Source organism: Anopheles gambiae, chromosome 2, assembly GCF_943734735.2.
Source record: "Anopheles gambiae chromosome 2, idAnoGambNW_F1_1, whole genome shotgun sequence".
Taxonomy (NCBI): Eukaryota; Metazoa; Arthropoda; class Insecta; order Diptera; family Culicidae; genus Anopheles; species Anopheles gambiae.
Genome location: NC_064601.1, coordinates 78,131,072 through 78,148,379, shown reverse-complemented (window position 1 = coordinate 78,148,379; position 17,308 = coordinate 78,131,072). Strand labels below are relative to the sequence as shown.

At 39.4% G+C, this 17,308-nt stretch overlaps 1 protein-coding gene across 3 annotated transcripts in view; it reads right to left on the bottom strand.

Moving 5' to 3' along the window:
• LOC1274747 (uncharacterized) overlaps positions 1-16,824 on the bottom strand; it is a 29,605-nt gene extending 12,781 nt beyond the window's left edge. Inside the window, exons 1-2 of one of the 3 annotated variants that reach the window (XM_061647098.1) lie at positions 2,962-3,440; positions 2,768-2,918 (exon numbers count right to left, since the gene is read on the bottom strand). In XM_061647098.1, coding sequence (XP_061503082.1) covers positions 2,768-2,834 — 67 coding nt within the window. In that variant the 5' untranslated portion in view covers positions 2,835-2,918; positions 2,962-3,440. Of the gene's footprint in view, positions 1-2,767; positions 3,441-16,586 lie in introns of those variants that run through there. The other 2 variants (XM_001688426.2, XM_313939.5) reach the window with 2 other exon arrangements.
• Between the last annotated feature and the right edge of the window lie 484 nt (positions 16,825-17,308).

Sequence of the window (17,308 nt, the reverse complement as noted above, 5' to 3'; positions counted from 1 at the left end):
AAAATCGACCGAAAAATGACAGATAAAAAGGGGCAAACATCTTGCGAAGTCTAAACGCACGGTAAATGGGTTCCAAAACATGATATCTGATTGCGCATGAAAGAAGTACTCTCGCAGGGAAAACATTATAGATACAAACTGATTACAGAAGTATAAAATCATCAGTTTTTTTATATAGAAATACAGGGTTTCCGAGTCAAATTCCAATGTGTACAACATGTTTCATTGCTTGCGAGATGTTTTTCAACAGCTGTCAAATGGTGTATTTGAAAGCAGTTGAAAAACATCTCGCAAGCGATACAAATGTTGTTGACATTTGAAATTGACTCCAAAACCCCTGTAATGTTTCACTTCTTCCCCATGGTTTCCAACACGTCCAAAGCTGGATATAGTTTGACCGTTCTTTGTGATGTGTTGAAAATCATGCGTATGAACTGAATCTTTATTGTGATACAAATACATCATTTGACAGATGTTGAAAAACATCTAGCAGGTGATGAATCATCACATCACAAATAGGGCTGAGTTGGATAGTTATTTGTGTTGTGTTGAAAATCATATGGAAGAATTAAAATTTCATTGTGTTGCAAGTACAACACATGACAGCTGTTGGAAAACATATTGCGAACAGTGAATAATGCTGTGCGCATTGGAAAGTGTCTTGGAAAACCCTGTATTGGTGCATCAAGATGATTTTCAACACATCTCCAACTGGATTGAGTTAAGCTATAAGAGCTGAAATTTTATTGTGATGCAAATACTACGTATGAAAGCTGTTAAAAATCATCGTATAGGCAGTGAATAATGTTGTGCACATTCGAAATTGACTTGGAAAACCCTGTAACATCAGTATTAAAACACATTAAAACTGATAATTTGACATTTTACTCATGCTAATAGCAGTTCAAACTTCACCGCCGGTTTAACCGAATGAAAAGAAGCGATCTTCAAAAGGACCATAGAGCTTATTTTTTACATACATTTTTGAACAAATGTTAAGGTAATGTTTTGTCAAAATCCTTCACGTCTTTCAGCAATCAATTCAGTTTGCGCTTATTTGAAATTTTCGAAACAGACTGCATAAAACTGATGCCCAAAAAAGTTGAACATTCTATTTTTCTGTACATTCATTTCAGAAATAACTACAATCATACTACTCCAAAATCAGAATGTTAATGAAATGTGCAGTGAAAGAAACTTAATGCTTCACGGGTTTGTGCTAGAAAACAATGGAATCATGATGATGAGCGCCATCGTCTTAGGTAAGCAATGGCTTGTAAACCCTACGCTGCTGCTGCTCAAGAGCCAACACAGCACAACACCAACCCCAGAGAACTGGATTATATTCGAACCGTTCGGATTACATCAACACGCCATGCTTTCAGTACAAACGAACAATCAATGGAAATATACTGTCGAACCGGGCACCCGGCCTCGGCCCCCCTTCTACCCAGAGCGCCACCGGGAACTTGAAGTTTTTCAAATTATATGAAAGGAACGGACCGAAACTATACAGTAAATGAAGAACGCTCAAACGCACAGCCACACAAGCACAGCGGCTAGTAGGCTAGTCACAAGCGGCAAGGTCGTGTGGCAAGGCCCGCAAAGGGGGTAGTGTAGAAAATGTTGCCTTTACTGCTAGCTTCGTGGAAGAAAAAATATAATTCTCATTGCAATTCAAATTAAATTTCACTCCGCTGTAGTGAAACACACAGGCACACACAGACAAACCGTCATAACTGTCGTAATGGTTGTTTGCGCGAAGGGAATTGCTTGGCGAGCGCGGTACGCTGTGGCAGTGGCCAAAGAGACGAACAATTGTGTGTTATTTACCAACTTGGAAGGAATTTTTCGTGTTCGCGTGTGCGTGCGGACACCGAAGAGAAAGAGCAGCCCGGCGGGGACACTGGAATCGTTTGCCAGTGGAAAATGATTGCAACACTTTTTTTTCTTCTAAAGTTTCCACGTAATTAAGCTTTGAAGGAAATTTTACCCTTTTAAGAAGAATTTTCCGGCCAAGAAAAGAGCGAAAGGTGGGAAGTGGAGCGAGAGATGTTATTCATTTCGCTTCAACAAATTGAATTGATTTTTGTTTTCTTCACACCATTTTATGCTCATAGCTGATGGCGTTAATGATAAAGTTTTGTATTAATACAAAGGGCATTAAATTTAATAAGAGCATGATTTTTAATTGGAGACATCCCCATTTGATCGGAGAAGCAGCTGTGTTAATGTAAACTAAAATCCGTTTTATCAATTATGCTTTCTTTACACAAAAAATACCCAAACTGAATCACATTTTACACCCCAAAAAAAAGATAGAAAAAGCCCAAGTACAAGTAAGTCATTCACAGTGTATAACAAAAACCAAACATGAAACAGTGCTTTTTGTTACCAAACATCACCCCCCCCCCCCCCCCCCCCCCCCACTCCTTTATTCCTTTACGTGCCTTATGGGGTGGGAAAAAGGTACCGTGAGAGGATGCGTGTTGTGTTGTCGGGTCTAAATATTTTCACGGATGCTTTTTTGCTCTCGAAAATATCATCAAACAGAGATATGAACAACGAGTTGTCGTCCTCTCTTTCTACCTGCTTGCCGTTTTCTCCCTTATCTCGAGTGATAGCTCTCTATCTCTCTTTTTCGCTCACTCTCTCGGTCTCTTTCTCCTTTTCTCTCTCTCTCTTTCTCAATCTATTTCTCATCTACTTCCTGCGCAACCGGAAGCGAAACGATGGGAAGGTATAGTAGCATACTTTTCGTCTTTACCTTGAAACACTTTTATCAGTTCCGGCATGTTCCAACCGTTGAGCAGATTTTTGACATACGTATCCATCGCTATTTGCGCCTGGCAATGATGATTGTGACACGAAACTGATGGAATGATGGGACCGTCTGTGCACGGAACTGGAGCAGCAACCTTGTCTTGGACAGAGACGACACATAAACACACACATACACACCCTGGAGAATACAATTTTCCTTTTTATATGTTATTGTACTTTGTCATTCTTTTCAGCAAGTGGCTTTTGTCGACCAATTGGATCTCGTTGCACAAACACTTCGCAAATTGCTCATAAAACCCGCAAAGCAAAACAATACTTCTTCCAAATCACAACACGCACAACACAGATTTGATCACTGATGCACTTGTCGGAAAACAAAACGATTGATATTTGCGGAAAACTGAATCACTATTTGCTGCAGCAGCACGGAAATCCACAGGAACTTTGGCACCGGGAAAAAGGAACGGTACGGCCCCCACCGGACGACGCTTGGACCGGAACGGAATGACAGGCGGAAAAGAAATGCGTCGTCGTACGACGGCACTTCCCGCAGCACAATAGCACGCGATGACAACGCCGATGACACACCGTCAACAATAAGCGTCTGTGCCCGCTCGCGGTGGTTTCTCCTTTAGTACTAATTTTTTTTTCTTCGCTCAAACAAATTCAAGCCAGCGCTTGTTGCGTTTGCTTTGAAGTGGAAGAGATTAAACGTTCGAGAGCGGAGAGAGACTCTTGGCCCTTGGCTGCTCGGAAACGTGTGCATTCGTTCTCTTTTGCTTCCATTGATCGTTGGTTCGAGGCAGGGTTGAGCAAACTATGTACACATTTTTAGGATCGAGAAGGAATTCTTGAGTGGCAGATAGAACATCCAAATAGAAACCTATGTGATACTTAAGAAATACCTAGATGAAGGAATAAGTAGGAATAAGTAATTGCAATCTTAACCGCGATATCCTGCCGTAATGTCGAATGGCTGTCAGAAAGTGAAATTTTGATTTCCGCCTCAACATCCGACGGCGCCTTGCCGATATATCAACTATACGTGTGGCATCATAATCCAATGCCACTCCGAAAAACTATGTTTTTGAGTATCAAAACAAGCTCAAAACATTGCTTTAAACATGCCGACTCCGCTCGACTCCGAACGACTTCGACTCCGAACAACTTTGACTCCAGACGACTCCAGTTCTGGGCAACTCCGCCATTTTTCGGCTCCGAACGACTCTGACTTCAGACGATTTCGATTCCAGGCGCCTCCGATTACTGACGATTCCGGACGATTCCAAATTGCTCGAAATACAGGGATTCCCTCAATCTATTGGTTGGTTCCCATCATTTTTTGTTTGTTTCCCATATTTTTGGTGTGTTCCCACGATTTATTGGTTACTTCCCAGAATTTGTTGGTCCAATTGTATTGATATCCAATCGAACGATACCAATAAATTATGAGAACGAGCCAACAATCTATAGGATACCATGAATAAATCGTGAGATGAGCCCAAAAAATTATGGGAACCGACCAGTAAATCGTGGGAAACCCTGTGATGCTAGTCGGACCTACCTTCCGAAGTCAGATCCAAAATTTTCAGTGTCGGATCGGAGCCGACGCCGATTTTTTTTTGCCAAGCGATTAGACCCTTTGTATCTATGATATTAAACTTATTTGTACCCTATTTGTACTTATTTATATTTATACCCTACTTATTTGTATTTGTCTAATCGCCAAGCGATTAGACCCTTTGTATCTATGATATTAAACTTATTTGTACGTTTTTCATGTCGAACTAAAGAAAAGAAGCTATTCTTTTCTTCGAAATTATTGAATCACACCACTTGGAATATCATGGGGTTTTGAGATATCGATCGATTGTGACCTTCCGAGCAGTACAACTCAATCAGTCCTTGATTCTGGTTTCTCTACACTTTTTATGTTGCGCCAGCAGGCAGTAATGATGAGCGAGCACATTGCTCGATCGAATTTAAGTAACGTAAATATTTAGCAAATATAAGCCAATTACTTTAATACTTCTACACGTGATACGTGTGAGCTGAAGTTTATTTGAAAAAACAAGCAGTTGCTCGCCCCTGGCTACGGGTTCACGCATCAGCTTATTTGCGGACAAAACTCAGAGTGCACCGCTCGCTCTCGGAAAAATGAGAAAATACGCTCGTGTGTGAGCGAATGCACATACACTTGCAGAGAACACCACCCCTATTGGAAGACACGCACCGTTCAACACGTGCTGCACACAACAAGCAAGCTATACGCAAACCGGCAAGGGATGTAAATAAACAATCGCACTCTCGCAATTCAACTCGCGAGAAATTAAGTTCTCCAAACATCTCTCCCTGTGCCCATTCTTGTACTACACCTTGAATAAAACCCTATAATAAACAATTAAAACCACCTGTCTGGCGGGTGCTAACAAACGGAGCCTCTCTTTCTCATTCTCTCGTTCCATCTAGGATCGCTCTCACACTCCAAAGACGCGAAACCAGCTGGCCCACTGTTTGTATCCACCAATTTTGCCGTGTGCCCCAACACCGACCCCATCCATATCATGCACCATCGTTTTCAAAATTAATTATTCGAACACACATTCCGTGCAGTTCTCTTTTTTATCATTTCATAGCAAAACAGTCAAAGAATAGCACAATAGAAAATGTTAAGTCATCAATTATATGTTAAATACATTCTGTGCCGCGAGCTGTGTTCGGATTGTTTTTTTCTGTCCAACTATGTGCAGCGCAGCCCGGAGCGCTATTATTATCGATTGCATGTATCAAAATATTTACACTTCCCCCATATTTGATTTCCGAATGTAGGCCATAAGCCAACTGACCTCGCCAATTTGTGCGAGAAATATATTTCTTTAGGAAACTTTGTCTTTGCAACATTTGAGGAAAAAATGCTCGATTTGTAGTACAGTTTTTTTTCTACAACACACAAACATATTTGTTAAGTTTTATCTTTTACAAAAACAACCAATCGAACGAACAAAGAGAAAAGATAGTCTATTAATAGTCTGAATCGATTGAGGGACGTATCGATTAGCTTTAAAAGGTATAATGTCACGAAATGAAGAAATTTCCATCATCGAAACTAAACGATGTGGAAGAGGATGATGATGATGATGATTGCGTGTTTAACGTTAGGGAATGGAGTAATGGAACCATTGATTGGTAAAAATATCGTATAAGTGTACAATGTAATAAACAATTTAATACAATGTTTCGCATCCATTCAATGACACCATCAAAATCCAACGAGTATTTATTATGCTACTTTATTAGCATTTTCGAATGGGCATACTGCTAGTTATCTGTGTAACCCTAACAAAAGGCAACACTGTACGCGATCCACATCAATTCAATAGATTGTTGCTCAATTTCCACACCTTGGTATATTGCCTTGTTGGCAATTCTAGAGCTTCTGCTACTGCGAGCTTCTCGTTCGACATTGAATCCCTTACGAGGGGAAGGGAGAATAGCGCATAACGCACGCACACCACACATTTAGACTAGATTAGCAAGTTCGCTCGCAGTGTGGTGTGCCGCTAACCACAATGGGCTAACCTTCGGCACACTTTCCAAATTCGTCCAAGATGCCGAGAATAAGTGCATACTGCAACAACAACAACCGTCGAAATGCTGTGTTTGAATAAGTGCACGAGTACAACGCGTAATCTCGCAACCCGCAAGACCCTGCCTGCGCGCCTCGTCCTATGGCCCTCCGGCAACACACGGTGCACGGCATTTATCGGCCACAATTAAGGCGCTGTGTACGCACTTGGCCGCAGCCTAGCAAGCTTTCGAGCCGTTTTCGGTTCAGCGTCAAGCTGGTGCTTCGGTGTTTACAGCCACGCAGGCAGTGTCTTATGCCCATGTGGGGCTGCGATCGAATTGAATCACCGTATCCTTCAGCGCAGATAGATAACTTTAACTTCGTTCGATACGATCTATTGTATTACAAGTTTGATTAAGTAAAGTTTTGTAAACACAAACAAGTACGACTTTAGCAAGATCATGAGAGTTTTTACAAATTATTTGAACCGATATTAGAGAGCCTGAACTAAGAAATAACATGTTATTGTAAGAAATAGTAAAAAAATATATCAGTTTGAATTTTAAATAGAACCAAAACATTGGCAACCTAAAATTGAATTTTTACTACAACAATTCAAAAAAATAAATCCAAATAAAACATGATGTAGGTACTAAATGCCGAACGATAGCAATCATGTGCATTTCGATGGACATGGACGTATGAGTCAATTTTATCAAACTATGAGTACAAAAATAAATTGTTTAGCTTACAGAAAAAAGTCGAATTATGGCTGCAATAGGCATTGGAAAAAAAAATTATGCAGAAAATAATGAGTATTGGTTTCTAGCTCAAATCGCTAACCCAGTCGAACCGAAACTGGTAACAACGACCTGAAAGAGTCCAAATAGATATTAAATTGCAAATATCTCAATGGATCAAGGTTATGTGACTGCTTATTCGGTATTGCGTTATTACAAATAGAGATTAATAGAAACAAGTCTTGGAAGAAGAGTGGGTTAAATATACGTATAAATATGTGTTTTAAGAGTCATTGTTCCTCACAGAAACCATATCTAGCTCTTTCATGCTAGTAACTTTTATTTCATACGCATTTCAAGTTAAAAGATGGGTAGACGAATACTTTTTGAGTGGCTGTTAAATCACGTTTTAAGGTTTTGAAGTGTTTTTGGCGTGGCTTTCAGGCGTGGCGTCTGAGTATTTTTGTTTTAGGTTTTCGGCGATCGCCATTCATACTGATTGATTAGCAATATTTATTACCCTAAAAACGTTAAATTTTACCTAATTTCTACATCCCACACTTAGCTCCAAGTAGAGCATCACGTGCATCGTTGTAAAAGGTTCCTTCATTGGATTTTACTGATTTTAACATGCTTATTACACAAATTACTACAAATTACATATTACATATTACTACAAATATTGCATATTCGAGTTTTCCAATGGGTCGAACGATCAACGCATGAATAATTTCTATTGTCATACAGAATGAGCTGTTTAGGGATCGAGTTCCCTTGTCTGGTTAGTCTTCAAGAATCTGTATCAAACGAAATCACTAAACCTAAGAATGACTATCCTTCTAGGGATGAATGGCACAGGCAGAACCATACACCAACAATGGCTATTACGTCAAATATTAAGAAACAGTTAATTCGAACGCATAGCTTAAAACTTGAAACGAATTTTCTTGTATCGTTTATTGTAAGAGTTCAGCTAAATAACCTGCAAAGCCTAGTGTAGCCTGAATAATATTTCAAGGTCGGTTAAGCTAAGAAGATATTTCGTTGGTGGATAGTTGAAATGTTCCTTCTCCAGGATTCTATATGATAACTAACTGTCTCCAAATTCCAATAACTCGAAATGTACCGCCGCAAAACAACTTATACGTATTAAAAAGGATACATAAAAATCGGTTAACCCTCACAGACCATGCATTTTTAATGTAACCCACTTTGTTATGAGTATTAACTGTGTACGTAATTAGCTGCGCCGATCAGCAACACGATCCTGCGCACTGGTATCTCGAAGCCCCCGAAAAAAGCAAACTCCCATTAAAAAGCAAATATATGCAGATAACAGTCCTTCAACCCACATCATTGCGCCACGAGCCATGCAAAACATGGTCCATCCACCACCATCCCCCAGCTTTACTGCGCAAAACTCAAAGACATTCCCTTTGTGTTGTGAAGCAACTACGGCGCGCAATTCGTTTCATTTCCACAGGCAACGAATAACGAATGAAAAGGCGTCGTGTAATGCATTACCCCCGGGGCGGGCGACAAAACGACATACCCGCGAGTACCGGCGGGCAAGAGAACTGCCACGAAGTGACGTTTATTCCTACGAACGGTTCAGATGTATGTCATCATATTTCGACTGTAATCCATTCTTCCCGGCCTACCTGTAACGGAAGCGCGCACCGTGGAATCGCGCATGACTCACGGGGCCGTCGTTAGCAATAAAACTGGAGCATTGAGCATGAGCGTATGGTTCACCATGAGAGTGAGAGTTGGCACTTAAAGTAGTATTTTTTGTGTGCATAAAGTACAGTTCTGGCGATGAGTGTTTGAGGGACAAGCGCAGTTGCGGTTAAAAAGAAAAATACCGAACGTGCTTAGTAGCGGACTCGTTTGCGCTTTGTACAAAAAGATTCGTACTGTTTTTCTTCCAAACCATAATCGAGTTTGGAACCATCCGCTGGCAGGCATATGCAGCACCGGACACTGCAACTGCAACTTTACTGCACATCGGGCGCAGTGCGCTTTCCCATGTGCGTTAGGCATACGTTTGCTCACGCGTCAGTTGTGAGCCACACACATCGGTTGCCATTAAGCATATTGAGCCTGCGCGGTTGGTGGTAGTAGTAGTAGTAGTATTAGTGGCCGTTTTTCCTTCGCTTTGTTTCTACCGTTTTCAGGCCAGCCATTCTGCCGGGTAGTTTTGCGTGGTTACATAAAATTATAGCGAAATATGCATTGCGCCACATAATCATACACTAACTAGGCGAGTGTGTAGCCGGAGTTTCTTGCGAACCGAGCACGATTAGCAAACTGGTGGTAAATGGTGCTTTGCATGGTAAAAATTGCACACCACTTCCAGCGAACGCTCGTTTCCGCTTGGCCCACCCGTGTCCGTGGGACGATGGCAGGCTGTGAAGGACGAGGGCATCGAGCGGAAGAGATTACTAGTTTTTCTTCGCCTGCAACCAACTGCTATATTCCAGGGTTTGTGTTGTTAAAACAAAACAAAAAAGCATGTCGCATTTGAGCAAACAAAACCCTACCAAATAGTTGGTCGCTGCTTTTCGAGCGTATTTACAAACGAAAAACATTTTATTTGTTTTCACCACATTATGCCTATGACACGAAATCGATGAAACATTTTTTGTCCATCCCACATCTCATATAAGGTGCATGGCAGTAGATGTTTTTAATATCACTCTTTCTCTTCTTCCTACCCTGCCAATGCACCTCCGGCTTACAGTCGTGACAGCATCATAAACAAAACATTACCGCAAAAAATAAAAAAATAAAAACAGAAATCAGCTAGTAACAGTGTGGCAAAATAATTGAAAATTGTTGTTTTTCAGCTTTTCCCACTCGAAAGACAAGTTGCTGCGCGCGAAGGGGTTTCCGGGCGGAGTGGTTAGATGGGGAGACGCGTAAAGGAAGGCCATATGGCACAAAGGAAATCCCTCCGCACGCTATAACGAATATTTAGTTTAATTGAACTACAGCGCAAGTCAGCACAGTAAATGATGGGGCTGTGAGGAACGATGGAAAATTTCACTGAAACACAGCCATGCACTGCTCGTTGAAATTCATACAAACAGCAAGCTCGTCAGTATTTGCGTTAGCGTTCGTCTTTATTTTGCTGCAGCGTTTTTTATTCTTCTTCTTTTTTGCACTAAACATCGGTAAAATGGTATAAAAAAATGCAAAAAGAAAGATACCATACAGTCATCAACACTCGACTGGCTAAGCGAATGCTCACTATTGTGAACCATTTTCTTGTCAGGCAAGCAGTTAGCAGAGTTGGTAATCGAGAATGCAGAGTTATGCCAGTCACAACAAACAAACAAAAACTGTCACAATTTACCAATGGGTTGTTCTATTTCAATGACATCATTTTCACAATGGTTTATTTACTGGCTTATGTTTTGCCTTTCACTGTTTTCACAAAACAAAGCTAAAGATAGAAATCAAATAGTAAAGTTTCTTTTCCTGTTTGGTACTAAATTTCTAACCCTCTCGTGTTGAAAAAAGCAACATATAATAATTTAAACCAATCATTTGCTAGAGAAAACCGTATCTTTAAACAAATATCAAACTTTTTCCTACCAAATAACGGCAACATTGCTTAACCCCTTACCGCTTAGCCGATGGCAAACGACGTGCATGGGAAACCGAGTCTCGCTGGGTGTGTAGGGTGGAGGGGGGAAAAAACTCCATAAATGACTTTCCTTTTTTGAAACAGTTGTGAACAGTTATTCCATTACTCAACGTTAGTTATTGTTACGAGACTACGGGGCCCGCGATAGTCTAGTTTCCCGTACTTCGTCGTACTTTCGAAGCGTAGCGCAATCTTCAACCTCACCACTCATCCCCAGCACCACCACCTCCATTGCTCATCCCAACCGCCTATTACACTCGACACTCGATCGCGATGGATCTCTTTCTTATGTTAAGCTACAAGCAAGACACACCATCCTACGATGGTGTACCACGCACACATGCCGTACATTGCCACATCTACGTCTAAGCTGGTGAGCTTGTGAGCTGTCTGTGTGTGTTGCTTTCGAGCACTATCTTAACATCGCACATGGTATTCGTAGTACCGTTTAGCAAACGATGCGTACCATCAACGGACAACAGACGAATCTATTCCAGATGCAGTAGTGGCCCTGACAAAAGTACCATCCAACGAACGATTCACAGCTAAGCGCTGGTTGAAGCATTCTCCACGACGCGTAATATCATAACTGTTTCATTTTAGCGGCTAAATGAGCGCATCAAATTTATGTGCACAAGCGTCTTTTTAATTGGAAGCCTCATTTTTATACACAATGGAATCTGATCAAACGATGTTGGGTGCAGAGACTTTTTCCACATTACGGTAAGACATTGTGTGTATTCAGCAGGATGGTAAAACAATTTGTACTGAACAAAATTTGGGACCGGATCATATTATACAGTCGTTTGACTTAACAACAGGGACGGCTTTAACGGTAACTGGACCAAGTGCCCCATCGGTTAGCGGGGACTCTCGAGGATTTTAGGTACAAATATGTTCAGTCCGGGCGGACCCGTGGTACAGTCGTCAACTCGAATGACTCAATAACTCAATAATGTCTGCTGTACAAAATTATATGATCACAGAACCATCTGGAAACTATCACATTACACAGATCAAATGGTTAAGGCTTTAACACATCCGGTTAAACAGGCATAGTAACAAAACCCCATTTATTAAACATAACTGGTAAAGGCAACAATTGAAAAGATAGAACCAAACTGTAACTTATCGGATGGAATCATTATCGTTGGCCTAAATGAACAGGCATTATTGGAAAGGACCGATACTTTACTTTATCGGTAATGGTAGGACAATAAAATGTCTCAGCGTAGCGTCCGTACAACATGCATATGCGGAGCAATAACTGAATCCTGTAATATGACAACACAAACCGCATTGGTCATAAAATCTCAAGTGTATTTAGGAACGTTCAAGAAACGCGAAGGATTTCAAGATAAACATAAAAAGGCAAAATATAAGGATAAATAGCAAACCATAAAAATCCCAGAGAACAGACCAATGGAAAGAAATGCAAAATAGGCATAGCATAATCATATACGAATGCATCACACCTACTCATCGACACAAGATGTACATACACATCCAACACACACCAATAATTTCAAAATATAAACCAGGGTTTTCGTGAAATAAAGACAGATCGGTATAGACAGTAAATGAAGTTGCACGGTTCTTAATTCATGAGCTGTGAGTGTCCCCGTACACAAGGTAAGGCCTCTGAGCGCCAACGATTCCAATTAGTGAAATTTCTTACAAATTTCCAACACCTGGACGATCACAAATATAACGTGGGAAATTATGCCGTAAACAATTTTTTATATTACAGTTGCAACGTGGTTATCCTACAAAACCAGTGTTTGCAGAAAACCCGCTTATAGCAATTTGGGTACCGATCACCGAGTTGTTTCATTATAAAATGAGAATGGCTTTGTACTAGTGATGGGTCATACGATCCATTTCACAACCTGGAGTCGGGTGCGAGTCTGTCGGAATTAAATGGGTGAAACGCTACGGTGTGCGTTATCGACAACAGTTCCCAGAATCGAATATCCTCGTTCACAGATGAACTTTAAATTTTGCAAACGCAAAGTTTTGATCTTTTAGTAAAATTCTTATTTATTAAAATCGAGAAAACCGTTCAAAAGGCATATTGCTTTCAATCATACACGTTAAGAAACGTTCAATGCGACGTGTACAATAACAAATCAAGACTTCAACATTTTTACAGAATTTTCATTGTTATGTAATTGTTTCCAAAGTATTGTTTCTTTGTTTTCCGATTTCGTATTGGATTTGTCCCGCGAACTTTTGAGCGTCCAAAATGTGTATAATCATTTGTTTCAGGAATTTTGGAATGATAAAAACTATTCCTGTTATTAGATTTTTAATTGTACATTTACATATTACTGGAAATCAGCAATATCACTGACCAATTTGTCGTTTTACTAGATATCAGTAAAACAAATTACTGAACATGCAGCATATCATTCTGCCAAATCCACCTGTCATTCAGAACATCTAAACAAAACAACGCAATGCCCACTTGCTCGTGATGACATCGATAAACTTTCTGATTAAACTTTGGTTTGTAGAATTAATTTGAAAGAATTGGTAGCAGTGTTGGTGTGGAAAATCTTTTTACAATCCACGGTGCTTGCTGAAATTTAGTGGCGTCTATGAGCGCTTACTTAACCACGAAACTAGTTATGGTTAAATTCAGTATAAAAACTGTATCAAACATGTATGATCTTGAGCTTAGGTACTAGCAATCTCTGCGAATCAATAAAAACCTCAAATAAAAAAAAGAAACATTTCGTCACTGTTTAATCGCCACCAATAACAGAAAATTAGTAATATCAAAATGGTTTTACTATGATTTTAATAAACGAGCGTTCATTTTGGTGAGCATCTACTTACGGAATGATTCAGTAAACATTCTTATCACTGAAAGCATTAATGTATTTTCTGCTAAAAAATAATAGTTATTTTTTTCTCTATTGCATTAAAAAGAAATCGGTGTAGCATCTCTGGCATGGAACACATGCATGAAATATTTACGCTGTAAATTAAATTATAGGCGTTAATAGAGTTTAAGATTTAAGGAAGTATTGAAAGTTGTAACGAGAACTGAAATAATCTTGAAGAATCAGCAAAAGCTTGGAAGAAATAATAGTCATTAACTCGTACGATTCAATAACATGCCCGTCCTGAATTCAAGTCTAGAATGGACCGTCTCCCCGTAGCAAGCACTAATTGTCTGACTGCGTGCTCAATAAGTCTCCAAATCCTGTTTATTCGTTCCAAATCTACGCCAAGTAGAAGAAAGCGGGCGCCGTGTGTGTATTTTTGCCAAGAGCGCCAGACATTCAAACTTAAATAATATTAAAAAAGCTCACAAAGTCGAACAAATTTTAAAACAACACAAAAATTACTTTATAACACTTTGTTAACATGCTCATTTATAACACAATTTAGCATAGGAAAAATGAACCGTTCCAAAAATGAAACAAACTAAATTAACTCTAGCGAACGGAAACAAAATTAACACAAACGCACGATCGTCCGAGCATATGATCGCGATGCTATAAAACAACACCATCAAATATCCGACATGCAGAACCTAAACAAATAATTAACATGCGAGTTAGGCGGACGCAAAACAAGGTTTGGAACGAGTTTACATACGGCGAACGTCGAAAGTAATTGATAAGTAATTGAGATGATAGGACAACGCATAGACGAAAGATAAAAGATAAAAAGAAAAAGATAAGAAAAATCTTATCCCGGAAAATCGGGGTCGCGTGAGAATGAGAATGAGAATGAGATAGAATATAAGGCAATTTTTGAATTGTGATAAACACTTGCTCATCAGATCATAAACCAAAAGGATCACGTGTGTACGTCTCTGTTACTTTCTTCTCTTTTGTAATACAGTGATAAATCCTGCGCGTAGGCATCGGTATTGATCAATCTCTTGATCAAGTCGAAACGGTGTTTTTATAACTCAAATTAACAACACTCGTGCACTAAACGATGGGGCAAAACTGCCAAAGTATATATAAAACTTCGAGGCGTTTATAAGACCTTTTTAGCTCGATCAGACGACTGAACGGGACCGTTACCAACGAACTGTCAGTTCCACCTCTTAAAAGTTAAGGAAGAAAGAATTTCCGACACTGGCACACGTGATCGTTTTGAGATCTTAATAGCAAGTGTTTATTCGTATCTACAACTGGAGCTTATGTACTATTGGCTTAGCGTTCTAACGTGGGGAGAAAATGTTCCATCCTTTTCACGCATTTGTTCGTATCGTTAACGATCCTTTTTTGTTGCCTTTCTCGGATTAGGACGAATTGGTTGCATTGGATGCGGCCCTACGCCCGCATTTTCTTTTGAGCAGAACCTAACCTAACCTAACCTAACACTTGAATCTTCTGGTGCATATTTAGAATAAATCCCTTGCATTTTCAAGTGCCTAAAGTTACTGCTTTCTCGAATCTATTACCCGTGTGATATTAGAGATTAGCTTGCGTTTGAGTATTTTTTTAAGTTTAAGTTGTATGATCCTGCGAAACAAGATTATAATACTCTGCTCAGAATTGGTCATTGCTTGACGATGGTCACACATTCATGGAGGTTAAACCGCTAGAGATTTCGTAATGTTTTCCTAATTGATAGAACATGCAAGTCAAGAAGAACCAGATGGCCTTACTGGATGCGTGATATATTCCTAGACTTATACTGCTTTAAGGATCGGTATCCTCGTTTGTTACTTATAGCGCCGATGCTCGTTTGTTTGCCAGGCCTGTACGCTTGAAAAAGGTTACACGTGTTTTGAGCGGTTCGCTCATTTTAAATTCAAAAAAATACAAAAAAATACATTTTTATTTGAATAAGTCATAATAACGTAATATTTATATTAACTGTGGCAAAGTCATTATAAGCTCTCGAGGGCCGCATGCGGCCCGCGGGCCGTAGTTTGGAGACCCCTGTTCTAGATAAAGAAGAAAATGTCATTCATTTGGATTCCGAGAATTGCTCCTTAAAGGAAGTCATTTAAATTTGATTTTGTATATTGCCGTTAGCGATTAAAGTTTTAAGAAAATTTCGTTGACATTTTTGATAAAAATTTAAGATGTTGCGTTCTCAGTATAGTTAAAAAAACTATTTGCATCCACTCTTTTATTTAGCGTTCGTCTACAACAAATTAAACAAAAAACAACAATAAAATTAAAAAAACAACCAATCCAAACATTGTGAATATATACATACAGTGGCGGCCACCCAAAGTCGGACACCTCATATTTTCATCTATTATCTGACTTTTCGACACCCTGGATGACCACCCAAACTAGCTCAAGGAGCTTTAATAACTGATTTCACACTATGTAGGTTAAGTAGGTACATTAACAATTATTTTTTATAATGGTTAAACCATTAAAATCATCCAATTTATCGCAGTATGAACCAAAATAGCATTTGCCAGCTGCGTCCGATAAAATCGCATCGGATCGGCGTAGCCACGGCCCATAAAGACTAGACCAGCCAGAGCCTTTCATACGGCTGTGTCATTTCACATGATGTTGTTGTATTTTTATAGAGGTTTTGGACCTCGCAGATAATTTCACTTGGCCATTTAAGTATATATAATTATTGTATGTTTTAGAAAAGGCTAAAATAAACCAATCCGACATCCGAAACCAATTGGCCCATCCTGTAAGCCAAAATCGAAATCGTAAAAATGTAGATATCTACCTTCCAAGCCAACGGTTACGGGTTTTCCGTACTGGGTATATTATACTAGATGCGATATTATATTCGATGAAAATACCGAATTATAATCGTTTAGTAACCCACCTAAAAAGTAACAAAAACAGAATTAAAAGCATATTCAAGTTGCATCAGTTGAATAATCTACCTTCACTCCGACCGAATTGGTAAACATTAACCCGTTGCTGTTCTTTCACCAATTGCATATTTGCAGCTTATTTATTTATGATCGAAAATAATCACTATTCGACATGACCGTGATACTCAAATAGAAAAGTACAAATTCATGGAATTATTAGGTATCTCTCACAAAACTACACTATTGTTTTCCAATTTTCAGCTACACCGGCTGTTGCATTACCGTTTGGTTTGTTTTGATTTTGTAAAATTTGACAGCAACTGTCAAATGTGTTAAGGTGCTACGTTTATAGCGGTTATTAGAATGATGGAATGCTCGTTTGAAAAGCGCACAAATATGGAAATTTTCATTTTTCTTTACAAATGCTGCGAAATTGCTTATGGGTAATAATTTGCTGCACCATCTATTTCGTGTGCTTCGTTCCAAGGAGTATAAATCACTACTTTTGCAATAAACTCACAATAACGAAAATCCGGCTCAAAAGACAGTTCCGATTTGAAACAATATTGCAAATCAAATTTTACCGAAAACAACATATCCGACAACAACACTCGACAATTCACCTTGCCTTCTGCATGTGTAGAAATACAAAGTATTGCGTATGGATAACTTTACAAGAATTGAAAGAAATTGAACTAAATTTCGTGTGTTTGAAGTTCGTTCGGGCATTTGTTTTCATTCTCCGCACAACACACCAAACGAACTCTGCACCTGGCACAGTAAACAAAACT